This window comes from Neoarius graeffei, chromosome 4, assembly GCF_027579695.1.
Source record: "Neoarius graeffei isolate fNeoGra1 chromosome 4, fNeoGra1.pri, whole genome shotgun sequence".
Classification (NCBI taxonomy): Eukaryota; Metazoa; Chordata; class Actinopteri; order Siluriformes; family Ariidae; genus Neoarius; species Neoarius graeffei.
This window is the reverse complement of record NC_083572.1, coordinates 11,499,164-11,524,363: the sequence shown is the minus strand read 5'-3', so window position 1 is coordinate 11,524,363 and position 25,200 is coordinate 11,499,164. Positions and strand designations below refer to the sequence as shown.

Sequence of the window (25,200 nt, the reverse complement as noted above, 5' to 3'; positions counted from 1 at the left end):
TCTTGTGTCTGGTTGTTTTTGCATACAGTGTTCTGTAGCATCTCCCAGAGAGGAGAAGTTTAAACAGTTTGTGACCAGGGTGTGATGGGTCTGCAGAGATGTTACCTGCCCATTTCCTGACTCTGGACAGGTACAGGTCTTGGATGGAGGGCAGGCTGACACCAATAATTTTCTCTGCAGACCTTATTGTCCATTGCAGTCTATTCTTGTCCTGTTTGGTGACCGATCCGATCCAAACAGTGATGGAAGAGCAGAGAACAGACTGAATGATGGCAGAGTAGAATTGTGTCAGCAGCTCCTTAGACAGGTTGAGCTTCCTGAGCTGGTGCAGAAAGTACAACCTCTGCTGGGCCTTTTTGATGATGGTGACTGTGTTGGTCTCCCACTTCAGGTCCCGGGAGATTGTGGAACCCAGAAACCTGAAGGTTTCAACAGCAGTCACAATGTTGTTGGTGATGGTGATGGGTGGCAGGGGGGGGGCTCCTCCTAAAGTCCACTGTCATCTCCACAGTTTTGAGCATGTTCAGCTCCAGATTGTTCTGACCACACCAACAGACCAGCCGTTCAACCTCCCGTCTGTATGCAGACTCGTCACTGTCTCAGATGAGACCGATGACCGTTGTGTCGTCTGCAAATTTCAGGAGTTTAACAGACGGGTCTCTTGAGGTGCAGTCATTGGTGTAAATGGAGAAGAGCAGTGGGGAGAGCACACACCCCTGGGGGGCGCCAGTGCTGATAGTCCGGGTGCTGGATGTGATGCTCCCCAGCCTCACCTGCTGCTTCCTGTCAGTCAGGAAGTTTATAATCCACTGACAGGTGGAGGAGGGCACAGTGAGCTGGGTGAGCTTGGTGTGAAGGATATCTGGAACGATGGTGTTGAACGCCGAACTGAAGTCCACGAACAGGATCCTGGCATACGTCCCTGCAGAGTCAAGGTGTTGCAGGATGTAGTGCAGTCCCATATTGATTGCATCATCCACTGACCTGTTTGCCCGGTAGGCAAACTGCAGGGGGTCCAGCAGGGGATCTGTGATGACCTTCAGGTGTGACAACACCAGTCTCTCAAAGGACTTCATGACTACAGATGTGAGGGCAACAGGCCTGTAGTCATTCAGTCCTGTGATGGTGGTTTTCTTGGGAACCGGGATTATTGTGGAGCGTTTGAAGCATGAGGGGACTTCACACAGCTCCAGGGATCTATTGAAGATCTGGGTGAAGATGGGGGCCAGCTGATCAGCACAGATCTTCAGACAGGAGGGTGACACACCATCTGGGCTGGGTGCCTTCCTGATCTTTCGTCTGCGAAAAAGCTGACAAACATCCTCTTCACAGATCTTGAGTGCTGGTGTGGGGTCAGAGGTGAGAGGAGGCAGAATAGCAGGGGGTGTAAATGAGTCTTTAATGTCTGGGGAGAGGTGTGAATGTGTCAAATCTGCAGTAAAACACATTCAACTCATCAGCCAGTTGATGGTTCATTGCAGTGTTGGGGGATGGTCTCCTGTAGTTGGTGATTGTTCTTCAGGCCTCTCCACACTCACTATGTTTACATGCACATAGAGAGAATCGAATTTCTGCCGTTGCTCGACTGAAATCGAAGTTCAAAATGCCATGTATACACCTTAATTCAGCTGAAATTGAACCGAACTTGATTTCTCGGAATCGAGCTACACGACCTAGTTTATGCGATTTCTGCCGAGCTACTTTGTGCATGTATACCCTATCGAGCTACTTGTCGAGCTACTTCCGGAAGTGACGAGTGACGAGACCACAAGCGGGAAACACAACAGCCTCGGTCGGCATGACAACGGTATGAATCTTTTCTTTTTGTGGCATTGTTTGCACTGTTAAAATTTAGCTCACTTACTGTATCACCAAATACATCTGTACAGCTGTTGCATAGCTGTGAATTGTGTACATAAACAAGTCATTGTATTTGTGTGTGTGTGTGTGTAATATATATATATATATGTGTGTGTGTGTGTATATATATATATATATATATATATATATAATGTCAATAAAAACAAAACAATTGAACTTTTTGTGTGTTTATTAAGACATAAGTTAAATTGTAAGCAAAAAATGGACTTTAGAAAAATATTATTGTGCAAAATAAGTTGTCTTACAAAACAGTGGTCTGCGCCGGACAGTTTGTAGCCATAGTCTGTTAGAGCAAGCCTAACAGCTTGAACACGGAACTGCTAGTGTTGCCAGATTGGGGGTTTTAAGTGCATTTTAGCGGATCTGAACATGTTTTGGGCTGGAAAACGTCAGCAGTATCTGGCAACACTATAGCTCTTTTTCATGACGACAACCGGAAGTGTACCAACACGATGGGGCATGTAGCGCCACGTGTGGCTCGGGTGCACAATGCACCTTGCACAATAGCCCGATTTCACTTGTGCATGTAGGATTGGATTTCTCTGGCACCCCTGCTGGGACCCTTTGCTCGATTACCAACAGCAGCTCGATTTGGACGTGCATGTAAACGTACTGACTGACGCCGGATCGTTGGCTGAAAGGCTGTTTTTGATCCTTTCAGTGTAGCTCCTCTTAGCTGCTTTCACCTCTTTCGTCAGTGTGTTTCTGGCCTGTTTGTACAGGACTCTGTCCCCACTTCTGTAGGTCTCCTCCTTGGCCTGGCGAAGCTGCCCGAGTTTTGTAGTGAACCAGGGTTGTTTGTTGTTGTATGTGCAGAAGGTCTTGGTGGGCACACACACGTCCTCACAAAAACTGATGTAAGATGTCACAGTATCAGTCATTTCATGCAGGTCTGAAGCTGCAGCCTCATAAACACTCCAATCAGTGCAGTCAAAGCAGGCTTGTACCGGTAGTTCCACTTTGGCCTCATCGGACCATCTCCTCACCATCTTTACCACAGGCTTAGCAGATTTCAGCTTCTGCCTGTAGGTCGGGATAAGATGAACAATGCAGTGATCAGATAGTCCCAAGGCTGCACAGGGGACAGAGTGGTATGAGTCCTTTAAAACAGTGTAACAATGGTCCAGAGTGTTTGTGTCCCTGGTGGGACACTTAATGTGCTGTTTTATATTTTGGCAGTTCGTGGCTGAGGTTTGCTCTGTTAAAGTCCCCCAAAACAATGAGCAAAGAGTCCGGGTGTTTTCTCTCCACGTTGTTTATCTGGTCAGCCAGGTGTTGTAACGCCTCAGTAACACAAGCCTGAGGGATGTAGACTCCAACCAGAATAAACGAGGAAAACTCTCGCGGAGCATAAAACGGTTTGCAGTTTATGAATAATGTCTCCAGATGAGGACTGCATGATTTATTTAGAACCGTGACATCAGTACACCAACCTTCGTTAATGTAAAAGCAGACTCCGCCTCCCCTCATTTTCCCCGTGAGCTCCGTTTCACGGTCCACTCGGTGCAGGTGAAATCCAGGCAGGTGGAGAGAAGTGTCCGGGATGTGCTCACCGAGCCAGGTTTCGGTGAAGCACGAGGCAGCAGATCTGTTAAAATCCGTGTTGATTATGTTGAGGAGCAGCAGTTCGTCTATTTTGTTGGCCAGAGAGTGGACGTTAGCCAGGTGAATAGACGGGAGTGCAGTGCGAAACCCCTGCTGCTTCAGCCTGATGAGCGCGCCAGCTCGCTTCCCCCGGTGTCTCCGGCGTCCTCGGCGGAGACCATAGAGAGCTGCTTCTCCTCCAACAAGTAGCTCTTGAAAACTTTCCAGATCGATGAAAACTGATGAAAAAACTTTACTGGTGGTTATTCCAATGTTTGAGTTCTTCTCTGGAGTATGTGACCAGAGAAGAAGCGCAAAAAACACAACAAATACACAAAAACGTAGAAAGTACGAGAAAGCAAAGTACCGAGTCAACCGTCCGTGGTGCCGTCTTGGACAGCATAAATTAGTAGTTTGAATTTTTTGTCGGATATTCTCAATTTTGTCATTAAAAAAATTCAAGAAATTGTTGCTACTACATACTATAGGTGTGCATGTGTCGATAGTGGACTTATTCCTGGTTAATTTTGCTACAGTATTAAATAGGAATCTAGGATTATTTTTGTTATCTTCTATTAGGGAGGAGAGATATGTTGATCTAGCAGCACGAAGAGCTTTTCTATACTTCAGGAAGCTCTCCTTCCACGCTAATTTGAACGCTACCAATTTTGTTTGACGCCATTTACGTTCCAATTTTCGAGTGGTCTGTTTTAAAGTGCGAGTGTCATCATTATACCAGGGTGCTAATGTTTTTGTCTCTGACCATTTTCCATTTAAGAGGAGCTACATTATCTAAAGTATGGCGGAACGTTGACTCTAAGCATTCAGTTGCCTGATCAAGTTCTGCGGGGGCTGACAGTGACCCAATCAAAGTTGATAATTCTGGGAGATCATTTATAAAGCTCTGTGCAGTAGTTGACATGAATGTATGTTTAATACAGTAGTGTGGTGAGGTGCCTATATTATTACTCAGACATATTTTGAATGAGATGAGATAATGATCTGAGAACTTCTAGACTGTGGAAGTATGACTATATTTTCTATGTTTAACCCGAGTGTTAGTATTAGATCGAGGGTGTGACCACCATTATGGGTCGGTCCTATGACATTCTGATTAATCCCTACTGAATCTAAAATGGACACAAACACTGTTTTCAAAGGGTCTTCTGGGTTATCGAAGTGAATAATAAAATCTCCGACAACTAAAGCTTTGTCTAAGGAAATAACCAGATCTGAGAGAATCTGCAAATTCAGAAAGAAACTCAGAATATGGCCCCGGGGGCCTGTAAATAATAAGTAATGGAATTAACTGGGTTAGACCTATTTTTCGAGGCTACATACATTATATTAGTATGAAGAACTTCAAATGTATTAAATTTATAACCAGGTTTTTGTGTTACACCTAGATAATCATTATAAATAACCACGATGCCTCCTCCTCTACCAGTTAGACGAGGCTGGTGTATATAACTGTATCCAGGAGGACTAGCTTCATTTAATGCTATATATTCATTTGGCTTAATCTATGTTTCAGTTAAACAAAGTACATTAAACTCCTGATCAGTAATGAGTTCATTAACCATTAGCGCTTTAGATGTAAGAGATCTAATATTTAATAGCCCCACCTTTAGATCAAAGGTGCTAGCAGCAGCTATACAGTCAGTATGATCTAATTTTATATTGATTAGGTTATTGGAACAAACTCTCTGAATATTTTGACTTTTTTGTTGAGCTCGGGGAACAGACACAGTCTCAATGTAGTGGACCCTGAGTGACGACTCTGTGCAGCTAGCAGATAGTCGGTTTAGCCTGTTCGTCTGCTCCCTGGCCTTGGCTCTGGATTGTCAGAAATTAACTAGGCCTGTTCTGAGACTATGACCTATGCTGCAGGAAATGAGAGCAGCACCTTCCTGAGTGGGATGGATACCGTCCTGCCCTAACAGGCCAGCAGTGCCCTCAAAATTAGTCCAATTACCTATAAAGCCCACACTGTTTTCAGAGCACTACCTGGACAACCAGCAGTTCAGCGACCATAACCTGCTGTAAGCTACATCACCATGCTGCATTGGGATGGGGCCAGAGCATACTACAGCATCGGACATTGCCTTAGCTAATTTAAACACCTCTACAAAGTTACTCTTAGTAACCTCAGACTGACAAAAGGTGTATATCATTAGCTCCTGCATGGATAACTATCTTTGAGAACTTGTGCTTGCCTAGGACCCTAAGATTACCGTACCTGCTATATCCGGCACCCTGGCTCCCGGTATACACCTGACTAAAGCTGCTGATGCCCCTAAAGGCTGAGCTAATTTCACGTGCCGTATGATGGAGTTCCCTATAACCAGAGCTCTTTCAGGTTTCTCAGCGGGTGCATCACTAAGGAGAGCAAACCTGTTTGACACGTGACGCGGAGAGGAGTGGTGCTCCCGTGGGTGAGCCTCAGCGGTAGCTTTGGCTCTATGCTTATGCCGCCAAGTTGTCACCCATTCGCCCTGCTGTAAGGGCTCGAATGCCAGAGTTGGGGGATTACTAATTCCACCTAGGGCATCCAGACTTTCCCCTACAGAGACTACACTGTTCTCATTCTCACTGACCTTCTCTAAAGCCTGGATACACACTTCTAACACTATAATCTTCTCCGTCAGAGAGCTAACTAATCTGCACTTATCACAAATAAAGCTATCACTAGCGACAGAGGAAGAATGACTAAACATCCTGCACTCAGCACACTGAACAGGCTGAAGGTGTGCCATGATGAAAGGATTCATGTACCTTAATTGAAGATCTGTTGATATTAAAGCAGATCCGATGAGGATGGCCTCCGCTTATGGTCTTTACGCAGGAGGAACTTCCGGTCTCGGCGTTCTTCCAAAAAAAAGAGAAAAAGGAAAGCAAAAGTGGAAAGTACAAAAAGGAAAGCGAAAGTACAATAAAAAATTAAGAGGATACTGGAAAATTATTTGTAGAAAAAAGATTAGTAATTAATGCCAACACTCGTGGAAAAAAGACTCGTCGCAAACTACTCGGGAACCAGGAAGTGCGTAGCACAGAATGCACATGCGCAACCCAATCTCACAGTCTCCTCAATCACAGAAATAAATCAGCTGTGAAAAAAACCTAAATATCCATCCATCCATTATTTGTAACCGCTTATCCTATTCTACAGGGTCGCAGGCAAGCTGGAGCCTATCCCAGCTAACTATGGGTGAGAGGTGGGGTACACCCTGGACAAGTCACCAGGTTATCACAGGGAAAAACTAAATGTAATTATTCAAAGTCCCTCCCGTGCCAGGACCTGATCTTCCCAGACAGTGTCCTGTCCTAGTACTAACCAGGCACTTAATGCATTGGGTGGTGCCAATCTCCATTTCCATAGCCCTCGACCTCTTGCCAATTACATAGCTGGGGTTACAGTGGGGGGGGGGGGGAGTCTTCTGGTAACCATAAGAGTTTGATTCCCTACTTGCATCTGTATTGTAGCATGTCTCCCCAGAAGGTACCATTTTGATAATGGTCTTTGGTTTGACCTGACCACGAGTAGAACTCATGATTTCCTGGTCGAGAGGCAGACACCCTAACCACTAGGCCAACATGCTGTAAATATGATTATTACTTAGATTGAATTACTAGCTCTTATTCAAATCCTGCAGAATTTTGGAAATCAGTAAATGCAAACAAAAACAAAACCACTAATTCCCTTCTGATTGATTTCCAAGCAGAAGGACATTAGCCTTCACTTCAATAAACATTTTCCTATAGCCTGCCAATTATTGGAAAAGGAATATATTCAGGGGCCCTCCTTATCGATAATGATTGTGTGTGTACCACAAACCATGTTGCTCGGTTTCAAAATAGATCCTTTTTTTTTTTGAGACTGTCAGCTCCAATTTTCACAGAACAGTTGGCGCACATTTTTAATCTTTCCAAGTATCTGGAAATTGGCCCATGTGACTCCTTTACATAAAGAAGGTGACTGAGATGATTTGAAATAATTACTGCCTAATCTCCAAATTACCTTGCTGAGCAAAATCTTGGACTCTATGGTTGACAACCAACTCAAGTCATTTCTTTCAAGCCACTCAGTTTTAAGTCTGCACCAGTCTGGATTTAGAGCAAATCACAGCACTAATCTCAGCAACCACATGAGTTCCAAATCATACAGCATCTGCTTCAGACAGTAAGAAACAATGTGCTGCCCTTTTTGTGGATCTGTAGATTCAACTTGACTACCAGATGGACCTATGGACTTGACCCAGACTTGAATCTTAACATAGACTCTATGACTTGAGACTTGACTTAATACAGCCTCTTGTGGCTTGGGATGCTTGAGTCAACTCAAACTTGACAGCTTGGGACTCCAGACTTGAATTGGTGTTACCACTTGCAATCATAGATTTGTCCTAGACTTTATAGCTTAGTACTCTGAACTTGACTCTGACTCTACAACTTGAGACTCAATTGAGACTTGACAGCTTGGGATTCTAGACTTAACTTTTCTCAAAGGTTTGGGACTCTGAACTTGACTCAGACTCGACAACTTGGCACTCTGGACTCAACTTGACTTGATGGCTTGGTACTCTGCAGTTGACTTGAACTATACAGCTTGGGACACTGGACTTATCTTACATTTTACACTTTGGGTCTCTGGACTTCTGAGGACATGGATGCACCTCCACATCTGACATTGGTTTTATGTGGCGATAGTCATTTATTTAGTCATTAATATTTAAACTCAGGCCTCTGCAAGTACAACCCCGATTCCAAAAAAGTTGGGACAAAGTATAAATTGTAAATAAAAATGGAATGCAATAATTTACAAATCTCAAAAACTGATATTGTATTCACAATAGAACATGGACAACATATCAAATGTCGAAAGTGAGACATTTTGAAATTTCATGCCAAATATTGGCTCATTTGAAATTTTATGACAGCAACACATCTCAAAAAAGTTGGGACAGGGGCAATAAGAGGCTGGAAAAGTTAAAGGTACAAAAAAGGAACAGCTGGAGGACCAAATTGCAACTCATTAGGTCAATTGGCAATAGGTCATTAACATGACTGGGTATAAAAAGAGCATCTTGGAGTGGCAGCAGCTCTCAGAAGTAAAGATGGGAAGAGGATCACCAATCCCCCTAATTCTGCACTGACAAATAGTGGAGCAATATCAGAAAGGAGTTCGACAGTGTAAAATTGTAAAGAGTTTGAACATATCATCTACAGTGCATAATATCATCAAAAGATTCAAAGAATCTGGAAGAATCTCTGTGCATAAGGGTCAAGGCCGGAAAACCATACTGGGTGCCTGTGATCTTCGGGCCCTTAGACGGCACTGCATCACATACAGGCATGCTTCTGTATTGGAAATCACAAAATGGGCTCAGGAATATTTCCAGAGAACATTATCTGTGAACACAATTCACCGTGCCATCCGCCGTTGCCAGCTAAAACTCTATAGTTCAAAGAAGAAGCCGTATCTAAACACGATCCAGAAGAGCAGACGTTTTCTCTGGGCCAAGGCTCATTTAAAATGGACTGTGGCAAGTGGAAAACTGTTCTGTGGTCAGACAAATCAAAATTTGAAGTTCTTTATGGAAATCAGGGACGCTGTGTCATTCAGACTAAAGAGGAGAAGGACGACCCAAGTTGTTATCAGCGCTCAGTTCAGAAGCCTGCATCTCTGATGGTATGGGGTTGCATTAGTGTGTGTGGCATGGGCAGCTTACACATCTGGAAAGACACCATCAATGCTGAAAGGTATATCCAGGTTCTAGAGCAACATATGCTCCCATCCAGATGACGTCTCTTTCAGGGAAGACCTTGCATTTTCCAACATGACAATGCCAAACCACATACTGCATCAATTACAGCATCATGGCTGCATAGAAGAATAGTCTGGCTAACACGACAAAGCTCTACGAGCTATTAGTCTGGCCAAGATATTAAGCCCAACCGTTTCCCAGAGCCCGTGGTTGACCCGCCTCCCTGAAATGCCTCAGTTTGCTACTGGTCGAAGCCAGAAAAGGCTGTGATGAAGCTTAAACCAATCACATCACTCTTTCCTCTGACGTATGCGACGCTACGGGGCTAACTGGTAGATTAAACTCTTACCGAAGCCAGTCGGGAGCAAGGCGAAAACGTCCTTCCTTTCAATAAATACCTCCAGGGCTGCTCTTTGCTCCGTTTTCAATGAGAACTTCCCGTTGAATGCTTTCAATACAGCATCTATGCGGAAGCGTGAATGAGGCGCTTCTGGCATAGATTCTGTAAACAATTTATGGCTTCCGGTCGCAGTTCTACTACGTCAGTGCCTTGAACACTCCTCTACCCAGGGCCATTGGAGATGCTCAAAGTTGATTGGTTCCCGGTTTTTCTGGAGCTTGGAAGAGCTGTAGATAGCTTGCCTGGCCAGACTAAGCTCGCAACAGGCCCTCGTGTTGCGTCACGCTTAGGATGGGCGGGCCCAGGCTAGTAGAAGAAGGGTCCGGGTACTGAACTGGCCAGCCTGCAGTCCAGATCTTTCACCCATAGAAAACATTTGGCGCATCATAAAACGGAAGATACGACAAAAAAGACCTAAGACAGTTGAGCAACTAGAATCCTACATTAGACAAGAATGGGTTAACATTCCTATCCCTAAACTTGAGCAACTTGTCTCCTCAGTCCCCAGGCGTTTACAGACTGTTGTAAAGAGAAAAGGGGATGTCTCACAGTGGGAAACATGGCCTTGTCCCAACTTTTTTGAGATGTGTTGTTGTCATGAAATTTAAAATCACCTAATTTTTCTCTTTAAATGATACATTTTCTCAGTTTAAACATTTGATATGTCATCCTAGTTCTATTCTGAATAAAATATGGAATTCTGAAACTTCCACATCATTGCATTCCGTTTTTATTTACAATTTGTACTTTGTCCCAACTTTTTTGGAATCGGGGTTGTAAGATCAATGAGCCATTTTATGCTTTGGGGTATCATCATGAAGTGTAAACGTGACAAGGTGGTTATAATCAGTATGTAGTCATTTTGGTTTAACCTTTTACAAGTCAGGTGGAATCCAGTTCAATCAAGGAGCCAAAAATACTTTTTTTTTTAACTTGTTAACAAGATAGAGCAAGAGCACAGAGAGAAAGACAAATTGTTCAGATGTTACAACATCATTATTTTGGTTGTATAACATCATTTCCATTTAACAACAGGTTCATGTGTCTATTATTGCAGGGTGTCAATTACCTGGTAGAAAATAACCTGCTGGAGTGGAAGCCCCAGAGCATTGCTGAGTTCCTGTATAAAGAAGAAGGTCTCAATAAGACTGCTATAGGGGACTTCCTGGGAGAAAGGTAATGCATCAGCTTTTTGTTAATTACAGAAATCACTAGAAAGGCACACGTAGTATGCTTTTAACATGTTTCCTGGTAGAACCTGTAGCCATGCCAACCTCTACCATCAAAGTAACACACTATAAATACTGCAATTCCTATAGTTGTTTAATATCAGTCTTGGATGTGAAATAATGGAGAAAGAGTTGTATATTTAAGAAATATTTGATATAATAAGGTCTGTTACTGTCAGTCATCATCATCCTTTTCCAAATCTATAAAAGTATATCTACAACTTCCTGACCCCAGGTGTAACCACAATAGTAACTTGGCAATAAATGAAATTTTACATATTTTCCCCCAAATGTATTTGATTTGCCAAGATATGTGTGTGTGTGTGTGTGTGTGTGTGTGTGTGTGTGTGTGTGTGTGTGTGTGTGTGTAAGTTTAGCCTTGGCACTCCAAGGCTAAGTTTGCTAACAAGTTGGACGTTGATCTTTGTTGTAAATACTTGCCCTTTTTATATAGTGCTTGCTTCATATGAAATTTAGACAAGTGATTGTTTTGATAAAATGTTGATCTATATTTTTCCATTCTCAAAGCAGTACTATATTGCAATCTGCTTTCCATTACTTGTTAGCTACATTAGCATCACATCTCTAAGAACAGATGAAACATTGGGAAATTTTGTGATAACTAATGACAAGTTTCTGATTGCGTAAATATTTTAGGGTTTTTTTTTATGAACATTGAGTTCGATGGCTTGATTTCTGATATGCACAATATGGTTTGTATGACGTAAACTCTCTTTCACCTCCACAGAGAGGAGATGCATCTCCAGATCCTAAAAGCGTTTGTGGAAATTCATGAGTTTTCTGACCTCAACCTTGTCCAGGCTCTGAGGTTAGGATCAGATTTTTAATCATTTAAACATGTTTGTTAAATACATTTTATAATAAAGTGTTAGTACTGGCAAATTGTTGTGGTAAGAAGAATAAAAGATGACAAGGCATGTTGTCATAGGAAAATATTCAACTACTGGAAAAAGCAGAGTTACTGTTACCACACAGAAACAGATTATTTTCCAATATCAGTACATCCCAAAGTTTTTCATACTTTAGACACCTCATACCTCAGCAATACGCCAACATTTTACTTGTAGAACATTGACAATATTAAAGGAACAGTCCACCGTACTTCCATAATGAAATATGCTCTTATCTGAATTGAGACGAGCTGCTCCGTACCTCTCCGAGCTTTGCGCGACCTCCCAGTCAGCCAGACGCGCTGTCACTCCTGTTAGCAATGTAGCTAGGCTCAGCATGGCCAATGGTATTTTTTGGGGCTGTAGTTAGATGCGACCAAACTCTTCCACGTTTTTCCTGTTTACATAGGTTTATATGACCAGTGATATGAAACAAGTTCAGTTACACAAATTGAAACGTGGCGATTTTCTATGCTATGGAAAGTCCGCACTATAATGACAGGCGTACTAACACCTTCTGTGCACTTCGGCAGCACATTGATACGGAGCTCAGATATCAATGCGCTGCCGAAGCGCGCAGAAGGTGTTAGTACGCCTGTCATTATAGTGCGGACTTTCCATAGCATAGAAAATCGCCACGTTTCAATTTGTGTAACTGAACTTGTTTCATATCACTGGTCATATAAACCTATGTAAACAGGAAAAACGCGGAAGAGTTTGGTCGCATCTAACTACAGCCCCAAAAAATACCATTGGCCATACTGAGCCTAGCTACATTGCTAACAGGAGTGACAGCGTGTCTGACTGCGTCTGACTGACTGGGAGGTCGCGCAAAGCTCGGAGAGGTACGGAGCAGCTCGTCTCAATTCAGATAAGAGCATATTTCATTATGGAAGTACGGTGGACTGTTCCTTTAATGTGCTGATTTACAGCCTAAACTTTAGAAGTACTTACAAAACTTATCAAATTATTCTCGATCTCTCAGACAGTTCCTGTGGAGTTTCCGCCTTCCTGGTGAGGCACAAAAGATCGACCGTATGATGGAAGCTTTTGCCACTCGCTACTGTGAATGCAATCTAGATGTCTTCCAGTCCACTGGTAAAAAAAAAAAACAAGGCTCTTTTATATTCATTTTATAAGGAATATGTTACCAGTTACCTATCTTCTTTGCACTTACTGGCACATAAGTCCTCCTCAGATTTCCTCCATTCAATCCTGTTTGCAGCGGTCACCCATGCCTCATCCCATGATCTCCAGCCTGCTTCCTTTCGCTCTCTTTCTACTGTACGCCGCCATGTTGTCTTTGATCGACCTCTCTTCCTTTTTCCCTCCGGTGCCCACATCAATGCTATGCTCATGATGTGATTCTTTTCTTGCCTCAGGATGTGGCCAATCATTTTCCATCTCCTTCGCCTCACTTCCATGCTCAATGCCCTCATGTTGGCCTTTTCCAAGAGCTCGTCAGTGGTGATGTGCTGTTCCCATCTAATTCGCTAAATCTGTCTTAGGCATTTATTTTGAAACACGTCTACTGTTCTGTTGTCTTCTTTGGTCATCTTCCAGGTCTCGCAACTGTATAAAAGGACTGGTATCACTAGTGTCTTGAACAGCTTCAGTTTAGTTCTTCTTGATATGTTGTTGGATCTCCAGGTCTTTTTTAGCCTCACAAATGCACCTCTGGCTTTGGACAGAAGAAAATGGCTCTTTTATATTCATTTTATAAGGAATATGAGTGACAATAAAAGCTCACAAATGATCCCAACATCCATTTTGCCATAGACTTTGTATCGCATACAAAAGCAAAAAAAAAAAAAGGATCATAAATGTATGTAATCTATTTTCAGACACCTGTTACATCCTCTCATTTGCCATCATAATGCTGAACACCAGCTTGCACAACCCCAATGTGAAGGACAAGACCACACTGGAGCGCTTCATCAGTATGAACAGAGGCATCAACAACGGCGAAGATCTTCCCAATGAGCTTCTCACGGTCAGAGCCAATCCAATTAGCTAACCACACTCAGACATGACAGGCCACAAATAACTTGCACATAAAAGAAATACGGAAATGAAAATGATTCAATGAGGAAACAGTAAGGAATGACGGATAACAAAAGACGGTCACAAATACCGATTAACAGTTTCGATCCTAAACTCTGATTGTTGTCTATGCAGGGTTTCACATGTTCTTCCATGTTCGTCTGCATGGAATTTCTTACACCAAGCTGCCACACACCACATAAATTGACAAAATACAGTACTAGACTTGGCATTTTCTTTATTTGAATCATTTTAGACACAAACAGCATATTAGTGTCTCTTTTTTATTTTCATTTTAAAAACAAGATCTTGATATTTTCAGAGTGAAGTTCTCAATGAGCATGTAGATTAAGTATCAGAATGAAACTGTGGCGTCAGAAAGTTTCTCCATGCCCTCATGTGTTCCTCTTTTCTGTAACCTCTCTCCACAGAAACTGTATGAGAGCATACGGAACGAGCCGTTCAAAATCCCAGAGGATGATGGGAACGATCTGACGCACACATTCTTCAACCCTGACCGGGAAGGCTGGCTTCTCAAACTGGGTGATTTACATTTGGCTTTTACTTCACTGATTAAACAGGCCTGAATTTCCCAAAAGCATCACAGCACAAAGATCATCGTTAAATGGTAGAGCGAGCAGCACAATGAACACACTCTCTCCTAGTTAAGATGCTCTTATACTCTGTCCACACTAGGGATTTTGTACCGATATGAAACTACTTTCGTACCGCAACACCTGTCCACACTAGCAACTATACCGGTACTGTAGCGGTATAACTGTATCAGTACGAAACCCACAAATGTATGGGTTTCGTACCGGTACAGTATCGGTACTGTAGCGCTTCGCTGTAGTGTGGACAGATGAAGCGGTTCTGGATCGATATAAATATAATGCGCAAGTGCAATGAACCATTCCTATGTCTTCCGGGTTATCCATACAATACAATACGCCCGTGCTTTCCAGCTGTAAAATGGCTCAAAACGACCGTGGAGCTACATGGAGCAAAGAAAGGGGGGAGGGGGGGAGGGAGGGAGGGGGAAAGAGGGAGGAAGAAAGGAGGAAGAGGGGAAAAGGGAGGGGAAGAGAAGGAAAGAGGGAGAAAGTGAGGGGGGAGAACTGCCTCGCGCGTTTTATACGATTTGACTGAATAAATGACCACCAGAAATACAGACTGTACATTGACAACAAAAAGCGCACACACATTGTTTCATCCGCCATATTCTCGGAAGGATGTTACTCGGTAACCACAGAAACATTTCGCGCACGCGCATTTCAACTACCGTGAAAGAAAACCGCAAACATTTCTCGCTAGTGTGGACAGATGCACTAAACTGTACCGGTATACTTTGTATCGATACAGTTATACCACTTTCGTACCGGTATAAGTGTGAACACAACATTAGAGTTAAGAGGCTTTTGGGAAACACACCCCAGTTTAGTAAGGGTAAAGAAAGTACCGTTTACAAGAATGTATTATGCTTATTACAGTGCTACTGAATTCTTGAATCTGATTGGTCATGTTATTGTCATTATATTATTGGTCATGAATTAAACACTTCAGGATGAGTATAATTGTGTACTTCCTGCAGGAGGAAGAGTGAAGACATGGAAGAGGAGATGGTTTATCTTGACTGATAACTGTCTCTACTACTTTGAATACACCACAGTGAGTAAATATTCTTTTATGTCTGGTACTGCAATGTGAGCTTTTATCCTCATTATCATAATCTTCATGAACTCCAGAAAACTCACCGAATGTTTGGCTTGTAGGACAAAGAACCGAGAGGGATCATTCCTCTAGAGAACCTCTGTGTCAGAGAAGTCATCTACACACGCAAACCGGTGAGCTCACAGTTAATTGGAAGTAAGAGTGACCTTAGAGGAACATCTTTGCGGTCATGCAAAATACAGACATCATCTCTGATTAATTGATGATTCATCAATGAGTAATTGAATGCACTTTGCAGAGTGAAGACTGTAGGCTCAGGAAACTAGTGATGGCTCTGCTTTGTGGAGGAACTATAGTTATTGCATAACTGTATTTCGTGTGTGTGCGTGTGTATGGGGAAAGCACACCGTTTATGTTTAAACTTTTCAGATCTATGAATAATTGTTTGTGTCAATTTTTTGCACGCAAGTCTCCTGTAATTGCACCACGGGGAAAAAAAAATTTAAATCCTTCGCAATTATTCTGCAAACAGTGACTGTGGTATTTGACCAGGTGGGTGGAGCACAGAAGCACGGCAGGCCAGAACTGAGCTCTCAACAAACTATTTTTTTTTGCTTTTCAGCCTTTCTCAAATTCCCAGCCACGTACGCGCACACACAAGTGTTCTGGTTGGGGAGAGAGAGCTCCCTTTCTCTGCTCTCCTCTCCTTTTAAAGGGTGCAGTCACTGGGGAAGACACACAAACACAGGTTAATTCCCATCAGGTGCAATGATTCCACCACTTACCTTCCCTGACTCCGCCCTCCATTCACAGACCAATGCTTGGCCACGCCCACGCTGCCACATACCCCCACCGCCCGACTCAGGCCGGGGAGCTGTCCGGCCTGTAGCCAACTCCCCCCCCCCCCCCCCCCCCCCCCCCCCTTGACGGGAGAGGAAATCCACCACGACCATCTGCGCCCCCGGCCTGTGGACCACCTTGAACTGAAATGGCTGGAGTGCCAGATACCAACAGGTGATCCGCGCGTTGGCATTCTTCATGCGGTGGAGCCACTGCAGGGGCGCGTGGTCTGAACAGAGGGTGAAAGGGCGCCCCAGCAGGTAGTCGCGGAGGGCGAGGACCACCCATTTGATGGCGAGGCACTCCTTTTCGATCGTGCTGTACCTGCCCTTGCAGACCGACAGCTTCCGGCTGATGTACAGCACTGGGTGGTCCTCCCCCCACCTCCTGGGACAGAACAGCCTCCAGCCCTCTGTCTGACGTGTCCGTCTGCAAAATAAAGGGGAGAGAAAAGTCAGGGGAGTGTAACAGTGGCCCCCCACACAGTGCAGCCTTCACCTCGGAGAAAGCCCGCTGGCATTGCTCCGTCCACTGGACCGGATCTGGTGCTCCCTTTTTAGTAAGATCAGTCAGCGGGCTGGTGACGTCTGAATAATTAGGTATAAACCTACGATAGTAGCCAGCCAGCCCCAGGAACTGTCTCACCCCCTTTTTGGTCTTGGGCCTCGGGCAGGCCGCAATCGCTGCTGTCTTATTAATTTGGGGACGCACCTGCCCAGATGGGGAAGACACACAAAAACAGGTTAATTCCCATTAGGTGCAATGATTCCACCACTTACCTTCCCTGACTCCACCCTCCATTCACAGACCGACACTTGGCCACGCCCCCGCTGCCACAGTGACACTGTCATCTCGGACAGATTGCTATGAGCCAATAAGTTATCGGAAAATAAAACACCTGAGTAGTGTGGTGCAGCCTGAGGTAAAGCAGAGTTACTGCGACCTTCAACGAAGTGGATTATTTTGCAATCAACAGATTCGCCTAAACTGGACAGTTGAATATTTGAATACAGTTGAATATTGTTTAGTCTGTGCTTACTGTAGCCTCAGATTCCTGTTCTTGGCCGACAGGATTGGAACCTGATGTGGTCTTCTGCTGTTATAGCCAATCAGCCTCATGGTTTGTTGTTGTGCTTCTCTACTCACCATGGTTGGAAAGATTTGAGTTACTGTAAACAAGATGCTTTCGTTGATATGTAGACAAGGATCAACAAGGCATATCCTGCAATGATGTACCTACTTACCTGCTGCTCAGTGGGTGGTGTTATTTTTTTCCGCACCATTCTGTGCAAAGTGTAGAGCTTGTTGTGTGATTAATATCAGAAGATCAGCAGTTTTTGAATGACTCAAATGAGCCTTTCTGGTATAAACAACAAGCCATGGTCAAAGTCACAAAAATGATGTTTTTTTCCACATTCTGATGGTTGATATGAGGGATCTAGACCTGTATTTTCATGCCTCTGTAAATTGTATGAAATGCTACCACATGACTGGCTGTTTGGATTATTGCATAATTTATTATTTATTAAAAAACAGTAATTTTCGAACTCTGTATTTGTATATGCATATGTTTGCAGTACTGTCTGGAGCTGTATAACCCCAACAGTAAGGGACAGAAGATCAAAGCATGCAAGACTGAGACAGACGGCAGGGTGGTGGAGGGGAAACATCAGAGCTACACGATATGTGCTTCAACAGCTGAAGAGAGGGATGACTGGATCGAAGCTATCAGGTCTCACAGTACCTCTATTTATAGTCTTATGCCAACGCGACCTTTAAATTGTTATCACTGTGTTTAACAGAAGACTCCATTTCAATTGCTCTTTTGTGGTATTTATGGCTGCAAAATTTGAAACTGTTCATGAGTTGTGATACAAAGTTGACACTTTAATATATCTATGAAAGCTTGATTTGTTGGTGATTTATAGTGTATGCTTTTCATTATATGTAGCTTTCTTTTAGGCTCTGGTCACATTACAGCTTACGATGCTTTGTGATGGGTTATTGATGAAAATGAGGCGCTTGGTGGTGATGCTTCTCCGAGCTTTGGGAAGTATTCCCAAACCCATCTGCAAATATTCGCTGCTTAGTTTGCCGACAAAAACATCCCCACCAAATTTGAATGCATGCAATGATATTTTCCGCAATGTTTTTGGCCCTTCACGAAGTGGGGAGACACCAAAAAACAACCCATGAAACTCTGAGAATATTCACTGTGCACTGCACGATTGGTGGCGATGCTACCAAATTTTCATCACCAAGTATTTGCAAACCCATCGCGAATAGTGATGTAGTGTGACCAGGGCCTTAGTAATTTACCATCACATCTGATGAAAATATTGATACTGATACATTTAGATAGCTATGTACATTCAAGCTAGTTAAAAAGCTTTGGTTATTAACTGGCTTATGCTTAGCATATAACTACCCAAAAGTGCTTCTGATTAGAAGGTGATACAAAAGTCCAAAAAAGTTAGAGACATCTAAGAACTGTTTTATCACCTCTCAACTTTGTTGGAAGAGGTTGTTTTCACCTCCATTTGTTTGTTTGACTGTTCCTGACGTAACTCAAAAAATAGCAAATTGATGAAATTTGGAGGAAAGGTGGACCATGGGCCAAGGAACAATTGATTAGATTTTGATGTGGATGTGGATTCAGGATATTTTTGCCATTTCCCAACGTAACTCAAAAAGTAGTGAACGTATTTTGATAAAATTTGGAGGAAAGGTGGGCCATGGGCCAAGGAACAAGTGAATAGATTTTGATGTAAATCAGAATATGTGACTTGGCGGAGGTAATGCACTCTACCAATTGCCCTTCTAGTTTTAACATTTATCAAAAGTTATTAGTGAAGAAATGGGGCTGTGTTCAGTGTATTTCCAGAAGTCCTCCATTGGCTGTTCCTTGTGGTATTCATAACTTCAGGAGTTCAAATTGTTCATGATTTGTGACAGTGTTGGCATTTGTTGGTTATTCGCTAACTGGTTGTATTTTAGTTGTATGGAGCATTTTCATAGTAATTTACCAACAAATCTGAGGAAAATATTGACATTCCTGATGCTGTTAGCTCACAGTGCATTGCTAGCCTTGCTTGTTAGCTTGTTTATGCTCAAGAAACTACCTACATTACTCTAATTATTCTGGTTACATGTGAACATTTGGTTTGTTGATTGTTCAGGAATTATAGTCAAATTTTTATTACACAAGTATTTACTTCATAATGTACCAACAAATATGAGGAAAATATTGATAATCCTGATGCTATTAGCTAGCTGCCATGTATTGCTAACCTTGATGATTCGTTAGCTTATTCACAGTGCATAGTAAGGTGCAGAAAAACTTTACTGAATAATAAAAACCTATTAGTGTACGCTAATATATTAGTGTTGGTGTTTGCTAAATGTAATTTTATCATATGCAGCCATTTCTTAATAATTCACCAGCACCTCTGAGGAAAATATTCACTTTTCTCACGTTTTTACCGAGCTACATGCTAACTAGCTCAGTCAAGTTCATGAGTTGTGACACAATGCAAATGTTTCTCGATATATCTATGGAAGTTTAGCTTTGGTAGTGATTTGCTAAGTGCAATTTCAATGGTATCTGTCCTTTTTTAGTCATTTACCAACACATCTGAGGAAAATATTGCTATTTGTTATATTTTTAAGCGAGGTACATGGTAGCTAGCTAACTTGCTAGCCTTGGTTAATGGTGACGTAAATAGCATCCTTAGGGTTTTTGCTTCAGCTGAAAACTACACTTGTGTGAAAATCATTTTGCTGTTTGTCATTTTGGCTCTGCTATAGCTTTAATGAGTGAAATAATGGTACATTGATCTGTTCCACAGGGCCAGCATCACAAAGGATCCATTTTATGACCTAGTCTCCGTGAGAAAGAAGAAAGTCATCAAGCAAACACCACAGGATTGATTACAGCAGAGCACCATGGGATATGGAGTGAGAAATGACACACACTGCAGTCTGCATGGAGCAGAAGCAGAATGATTGGACTGAAAGTTTACTCACATTACTGACATCACTGTGTATAATCAAACAGGAAGTGAAGAGAAACAGTCCTTTTCGTCTCTGCTGTTTCTATGGAAAAAAACCCAACACAGTAGTTTGTAGAAGTCCTTTTTAAAAGACCTTCAGCCTGTGTTATTTACAATCTGTTTGAAATTGCCTAATGCCTCGGTCACAACCGGCCGTACGTGCTCCTACGGCCGGTCTACGTGCAAGAAACGCACGGAGGCGCGCGTGTGACGTGCTGATTTTCGAGCCGTAGACTGGCCGCAGAGGTTCTTTGTCATGTCAAACAAACTCTACGGGCGCTTACGTTTTTTTCAGGTTGCAAGACAAACTTACGGCCAACGTGCGTCTTTCTCCACGAACAAAAAAAAACGCAGCGATTTGGGAAACGCCAAAAATCGCACGGCCAAAAAATCGTACGTCCGGTTGTGACCTAGGCTTAAAGAGGTCATTTAAAGCCTTGAGGAGGCAGTTTTGAAATCTAAGTATTATTCATGTACTTATATTTTATTGGTCTCATGGACCTGCACGGCGTCTTAGGGAATTGTGTAATAATAGCCAAAGCTGGACATTTTGAAAAGAGTGTTTTCCTTGTGGGAAATGAAGCCTCTTCAGTGAGACAGTCAGTGTCGGAAGTGGGTTTTTTTTCTCTTTCTACACACAAGCTAATCTGAAATCTGATGAATCCTCCAACACTTAACATCAGCTCACTTTCTGGTTTGATGTTTGGATATCATATTACTTGTCTGTTGCTCTGGATTAAAAATCAAATTCTGAGCAAATCAATGTAAATAGGTGTGATGGTATAGTTGTAGAGATTTTCAAACCATAACACGTGGAGTAGGCTCTAAACACACAGAGTAGAACCGATGTCGTCTCTCAGAGCCGGACTCAGTGAGGATTTAATACGGAGATTGCACACGTCGGTTTTCAGATCTGAGATAGAACTATCGATTTAAGGGCTCTTCAGGAGTTATACACATGGGGCGGAATTTGCCGAAAATAGTGGTGTTTCAGTTGTGCCCAAGCTGAAATTTATGTTTTAAGCTGTAAATACGCTTACAAAATGGAATGCCAAGAATTGAGGCCAATATTAAATACATACGTACAATATGACCGAATTAGTTCATCAGTTGATTCGTTAAACAAACTAACCGGAAAACTGCATACTCTGAATCGGCATAAATTTCCACGCGTAAATATTGACGAAACTTTTGGACTTAAGTCACCGGCTCAGTCGGTTAAAATGTATGAACAATTTCTGCAATTTATATTTGGAAAGAATGGTGGAATCATTGAGAGATATCATTTGACATCAAGGTGTTTGATAACTGAAAAAGTAAAAACAATTCTTAGGGTGCTTTCACACGTTTTCTCTTTTCCAAAGAAACATGTTTTAAAGGTAATCCAGTGGGAAGTTGCCGCCAAAAGCAGCACTTTAAAAAAGCGTTTCCAAAATTGTTTAACGTTTCCTGGCCAATCAGGTCACAAGTTCAGGGGGCAAGCATAAAAAACAAACAAACCTGGAGGACAGTGTACTTGAAAAAATGTTCATGTAAAGCAAGGTCTTATAAATAAAATTACGTCATGAATGAAAATATTCCAACATTGCAACGAAACTAAAAAATAAGAACTTGTCTGCATTTTGGACATTCACTGTGGTTTGCTTTGTGACATCACCCTTTAACCATGGCTGCATACACTCAATTCTTGTCTTGATTTTCTGCCTTCAAAACAACAGTAAAGCCAAACGCCATCCTTTATTTCTTCTTTGTTGTTACTACTAATAATAATCTAGATAGCTAACTAGCCAAGTTAGTTAGCTGACACTAGCTCAGCCTGGTATGAGCATTGTTATGGTTACACATCTCATAAACTGCTTTTATTTTGTATCAACATGAACCATGCTACAGCTAGCTTTTAGCTTTTTGGTAAAGCTCAGAAAAGGGTGACAGCTCCTGGACAGTGTTTTGTAGTAGATGAAACCTGTAGTGTGCAGGGACAATAACAGCACACAACGTTCTATGTTTCAAAAAATTAGAATATTGTGAAAATTCAATATTTTCCATCAGTTACTTTAGAAAGTGAAAATGTAATATATTCAAGACTCATTAAACATAAAATGCTTCAAGCATTTTTCTATTTTAATTTTGATAATTATGGCCTATGGTGCAAAAAAAAAAAAATCTAAAAAATTATGAGAACATTTCATTTTGAGTAAAACAGTAGTGACCGAAAGAATGAGATCATGGATACAAGCGGTTGAAATCAGTTTTCTCCGCAGGGTGGCCGGGCTCTTAGCAATAGGGTGAGAAGCTCGGTCATTTGGGAGAGGCTCAGAGTAGAACCGCTACTCCTCCATATTGAAAGGAGTCAGTTGAGGTGGTTCAGGCACCTTGTTAGGATGCCCCCTGGATGTCTCCCAAGGGAGGCTCTCTGGGCATGCCCCACCGGGAAGAGACCCTGGGGCAGACCCAGGACACGCTGGAGAGATTACATCTCTCGGCTGGCCTGGGAACGCCTCGGTATTCCCCCGGAAGAGCTGGTGGAGGTGGCGGGGGAGAGGGAGGTCTGGGCGGCTCTACTTAGGCTGCTACCCCTGCAACCCTGACCCAGAAAAGCAGTAGAAAATGGATGGATAAAAGAGTACAAATACAGTGTACCTCTCGGTCTAGTTCAGAACACACAACCACAATCATGGGGAAGACTGCTGACTTGACAGTTGTCCAGAAAATGATCATCGACACCCTCGACAAGGAGGGTAAACCACAGAAGGTCATTGCTGAAAAGGCTGCCTGGAAAAGGTGTGCAAGCAACAGACATGAGCGCAGCCTTGAGAGGATTGTTAAGAAAAGTCAATTCAAGAACTTGGGAGAGCTTTACAAGGAGTGGACTGAGGCTGGTGGAGAAAGAACTGGACTGTTTCTCAGTGGTCCAAAGTCCTCTTTTCAGTAAATTTTGCATTTATTTTGGAAATCAATGTCCTAGAGTCTGAAGGAAGAGTGGAGAGGCACAGAATCCAAGGTGTTTGAAGTCCAGTGTGAAGTTTCCGCAGTCTGTGATGATTTGGGGTGCCATGTCACCTGCCAATATTTGTTCACCGTGTTTTATCAAGTCCAAAGTCAATGCAGCCATCTACCAGGAGATTTTAGAGCACTTAATGCTTCCATCCGCTGACAAACTTTATGGAGATTGCGATTTCCTTTTCCAGCAGGACTTAGCACCTGCCCACAGTGCCAAAAGTATAACCGAATGGTTTGCTGACCCTGATATTACTGTGCTTGATTGGCCAGCCAATTCACCTGACCTGAACCCCAAAGAGAATCGATGGGGTATTGTCAAGAGGAAGGTGAGAAACACCCAACCCAAAAATACAGAGGAGCTGAAGGTCACTATCAAAGCAACCTGGGCTTCAATAACACCTCAGCAGTGCCACAGGCTGATCACCTCCATGCCACGCTGCATTGATGCAGTAATTCGTGATTGAAGGAGCCCCAACCAAGTATCTGACATTTCTGGATTGTAAATCCTTCTTTGATTGATCTGAGGAAATATTCTAATAATTTGAGATACTGGATTTCTGATTTTCATGAGCTCCAAGCCATAATCATCAAAATAAAAAAGGTTTGAAATATTTTACTTTTCTTGTAATGAATATAGAATACATGAAAGTTTCCCTTTTTGAATTAAATTACAAAAAGAAATGAACTTTTTCATGATATTCTATTTTTTTTTAGATGCATTTGTGTGTGTGTAGATATTAATATACACCATATGTGTTGTGTGGATATTATGCTTGAATAAAAAGAATAAAACTTTGATTATTTATCACTAAACAAAGAATGGTAAATACTGTAAATATAAGTTTGCTGTACATGTGCAATTCTATACATAGGATGTAGGTCTGATTTGTGTGATTTTTTTTTTTAATTAAGTGAATCACATCATTATTAAAGTCTTTGTTTTATTTAACTGAATCAGTATCTGGTTCTTGAAAGATTCTACAAAAAATGCAATGAAGTGAATTTGTAAAACACATCACCATGCTTCACAGCATCACCTAATCTGATATTGGTGTTTTGCACAAAAGGGGAAGTGTCACCTGAGTTCCTTTTCATTCTCTCTCTCACACACACACACACACCCCAAACTCATTCTCACGACAGTTTTATTTTTAGCCATGATGCACTTCTCTGTGGCCGCGACCAGTTGTTCCTGTGTCTGTGTCTGTGTGTGTTTTTTTAATGTTAGCATTTCTGCAAGGACTTTATTTTAGCTGAGATAAGCTTCATACTACATGAACCTCGTAAACATTTAACATTTTGGCGAAATGTACCTTTTGTATTGTGAAAGTTGCTTGGATAAGTAAGCAATGTTTGTGTAGCTAACATCCTGTGGTGCTTCTGAAATTTTGTGGTTTCAAATGAAGCAAAAACCTATACCCCGACACAGGAAATCCACTTTTACATGATGATTAAGTAGGTCAGTATGGTGACTGATAGCTCCAGGGTCCCTGGTTCTGTCTAGGTTGTCCAGTTTTGGAAGAAGAAGAAGAAGCTTTTGTCACACATACACTCAAGCACAGACTGAAGCACACAATGAAATTTCTCCTCTGCCTTTAACCCATCTGAAGCAGTGAACACACACAAGTGAGCAATGAGCACACACATACCCAGAGCAATGGGCAGCTATGCTACAGCACCCGGGGAGCAGTTGCTCAAGGGCACTTCAGCCCAACCTCAGGCCATGGCTGCCCCATGTTAACCGAACCGCATATCTTTGGACTGTGGGGGAAACCAGAGCACCCGGAGGAAACCCACACAGACACAGGGAGAACATGCAAACTC

General features: G+C 42.4%; 1 protein-coding gene across 1 annotated transcript in view; it reads left to right on the top strand.

Annotated features, from left to right (window-relative positions):
• cyth4b (cytohesin 4b) overlaps positions 1-24,325 on the top strand; it is a 42,459-nt gene extending 18,134 nt beyond the window's left edge. Inside the window, exons 5-13 of the mRNA XM_060918827.1 lie at positions 10,688-10,806; positions 11,608-11,688; positions 12,756-12,868; positions 13,615-13,763; positions 14,245-14,356; positions 15,405-15,481; positions 15,586-15,657; positions 17,902-18,056; positions 20,173-24,325. Coding sequence (XP_060774810.1) covers positions 10,688-10,806; positions 11,608-11,688; positions 12,756-12,868; positions 13,615-13,763; positions 14,245-14,356; positions 15,405-15,481; positions 15,586-15,657; positions 17,902-18,056; positions 20,173-20,254 — 960 coding nt within the window. The 3' untranslated portion in view covers positions 20,255-24,325. The remainder of the gene's footprint in view (positions 1-10,687; positions 10,807-11,607; positions 11,689-12,755; positions 12,869-13,614; positions 13,764-14,244; positions 14,357-15,404; positions 15,482-15,585; positions 15,658-17,901; positions 18,057-20,172) is intronic.
• Positions 24,326-25,200: the final 875 nt, after the last annotated feature.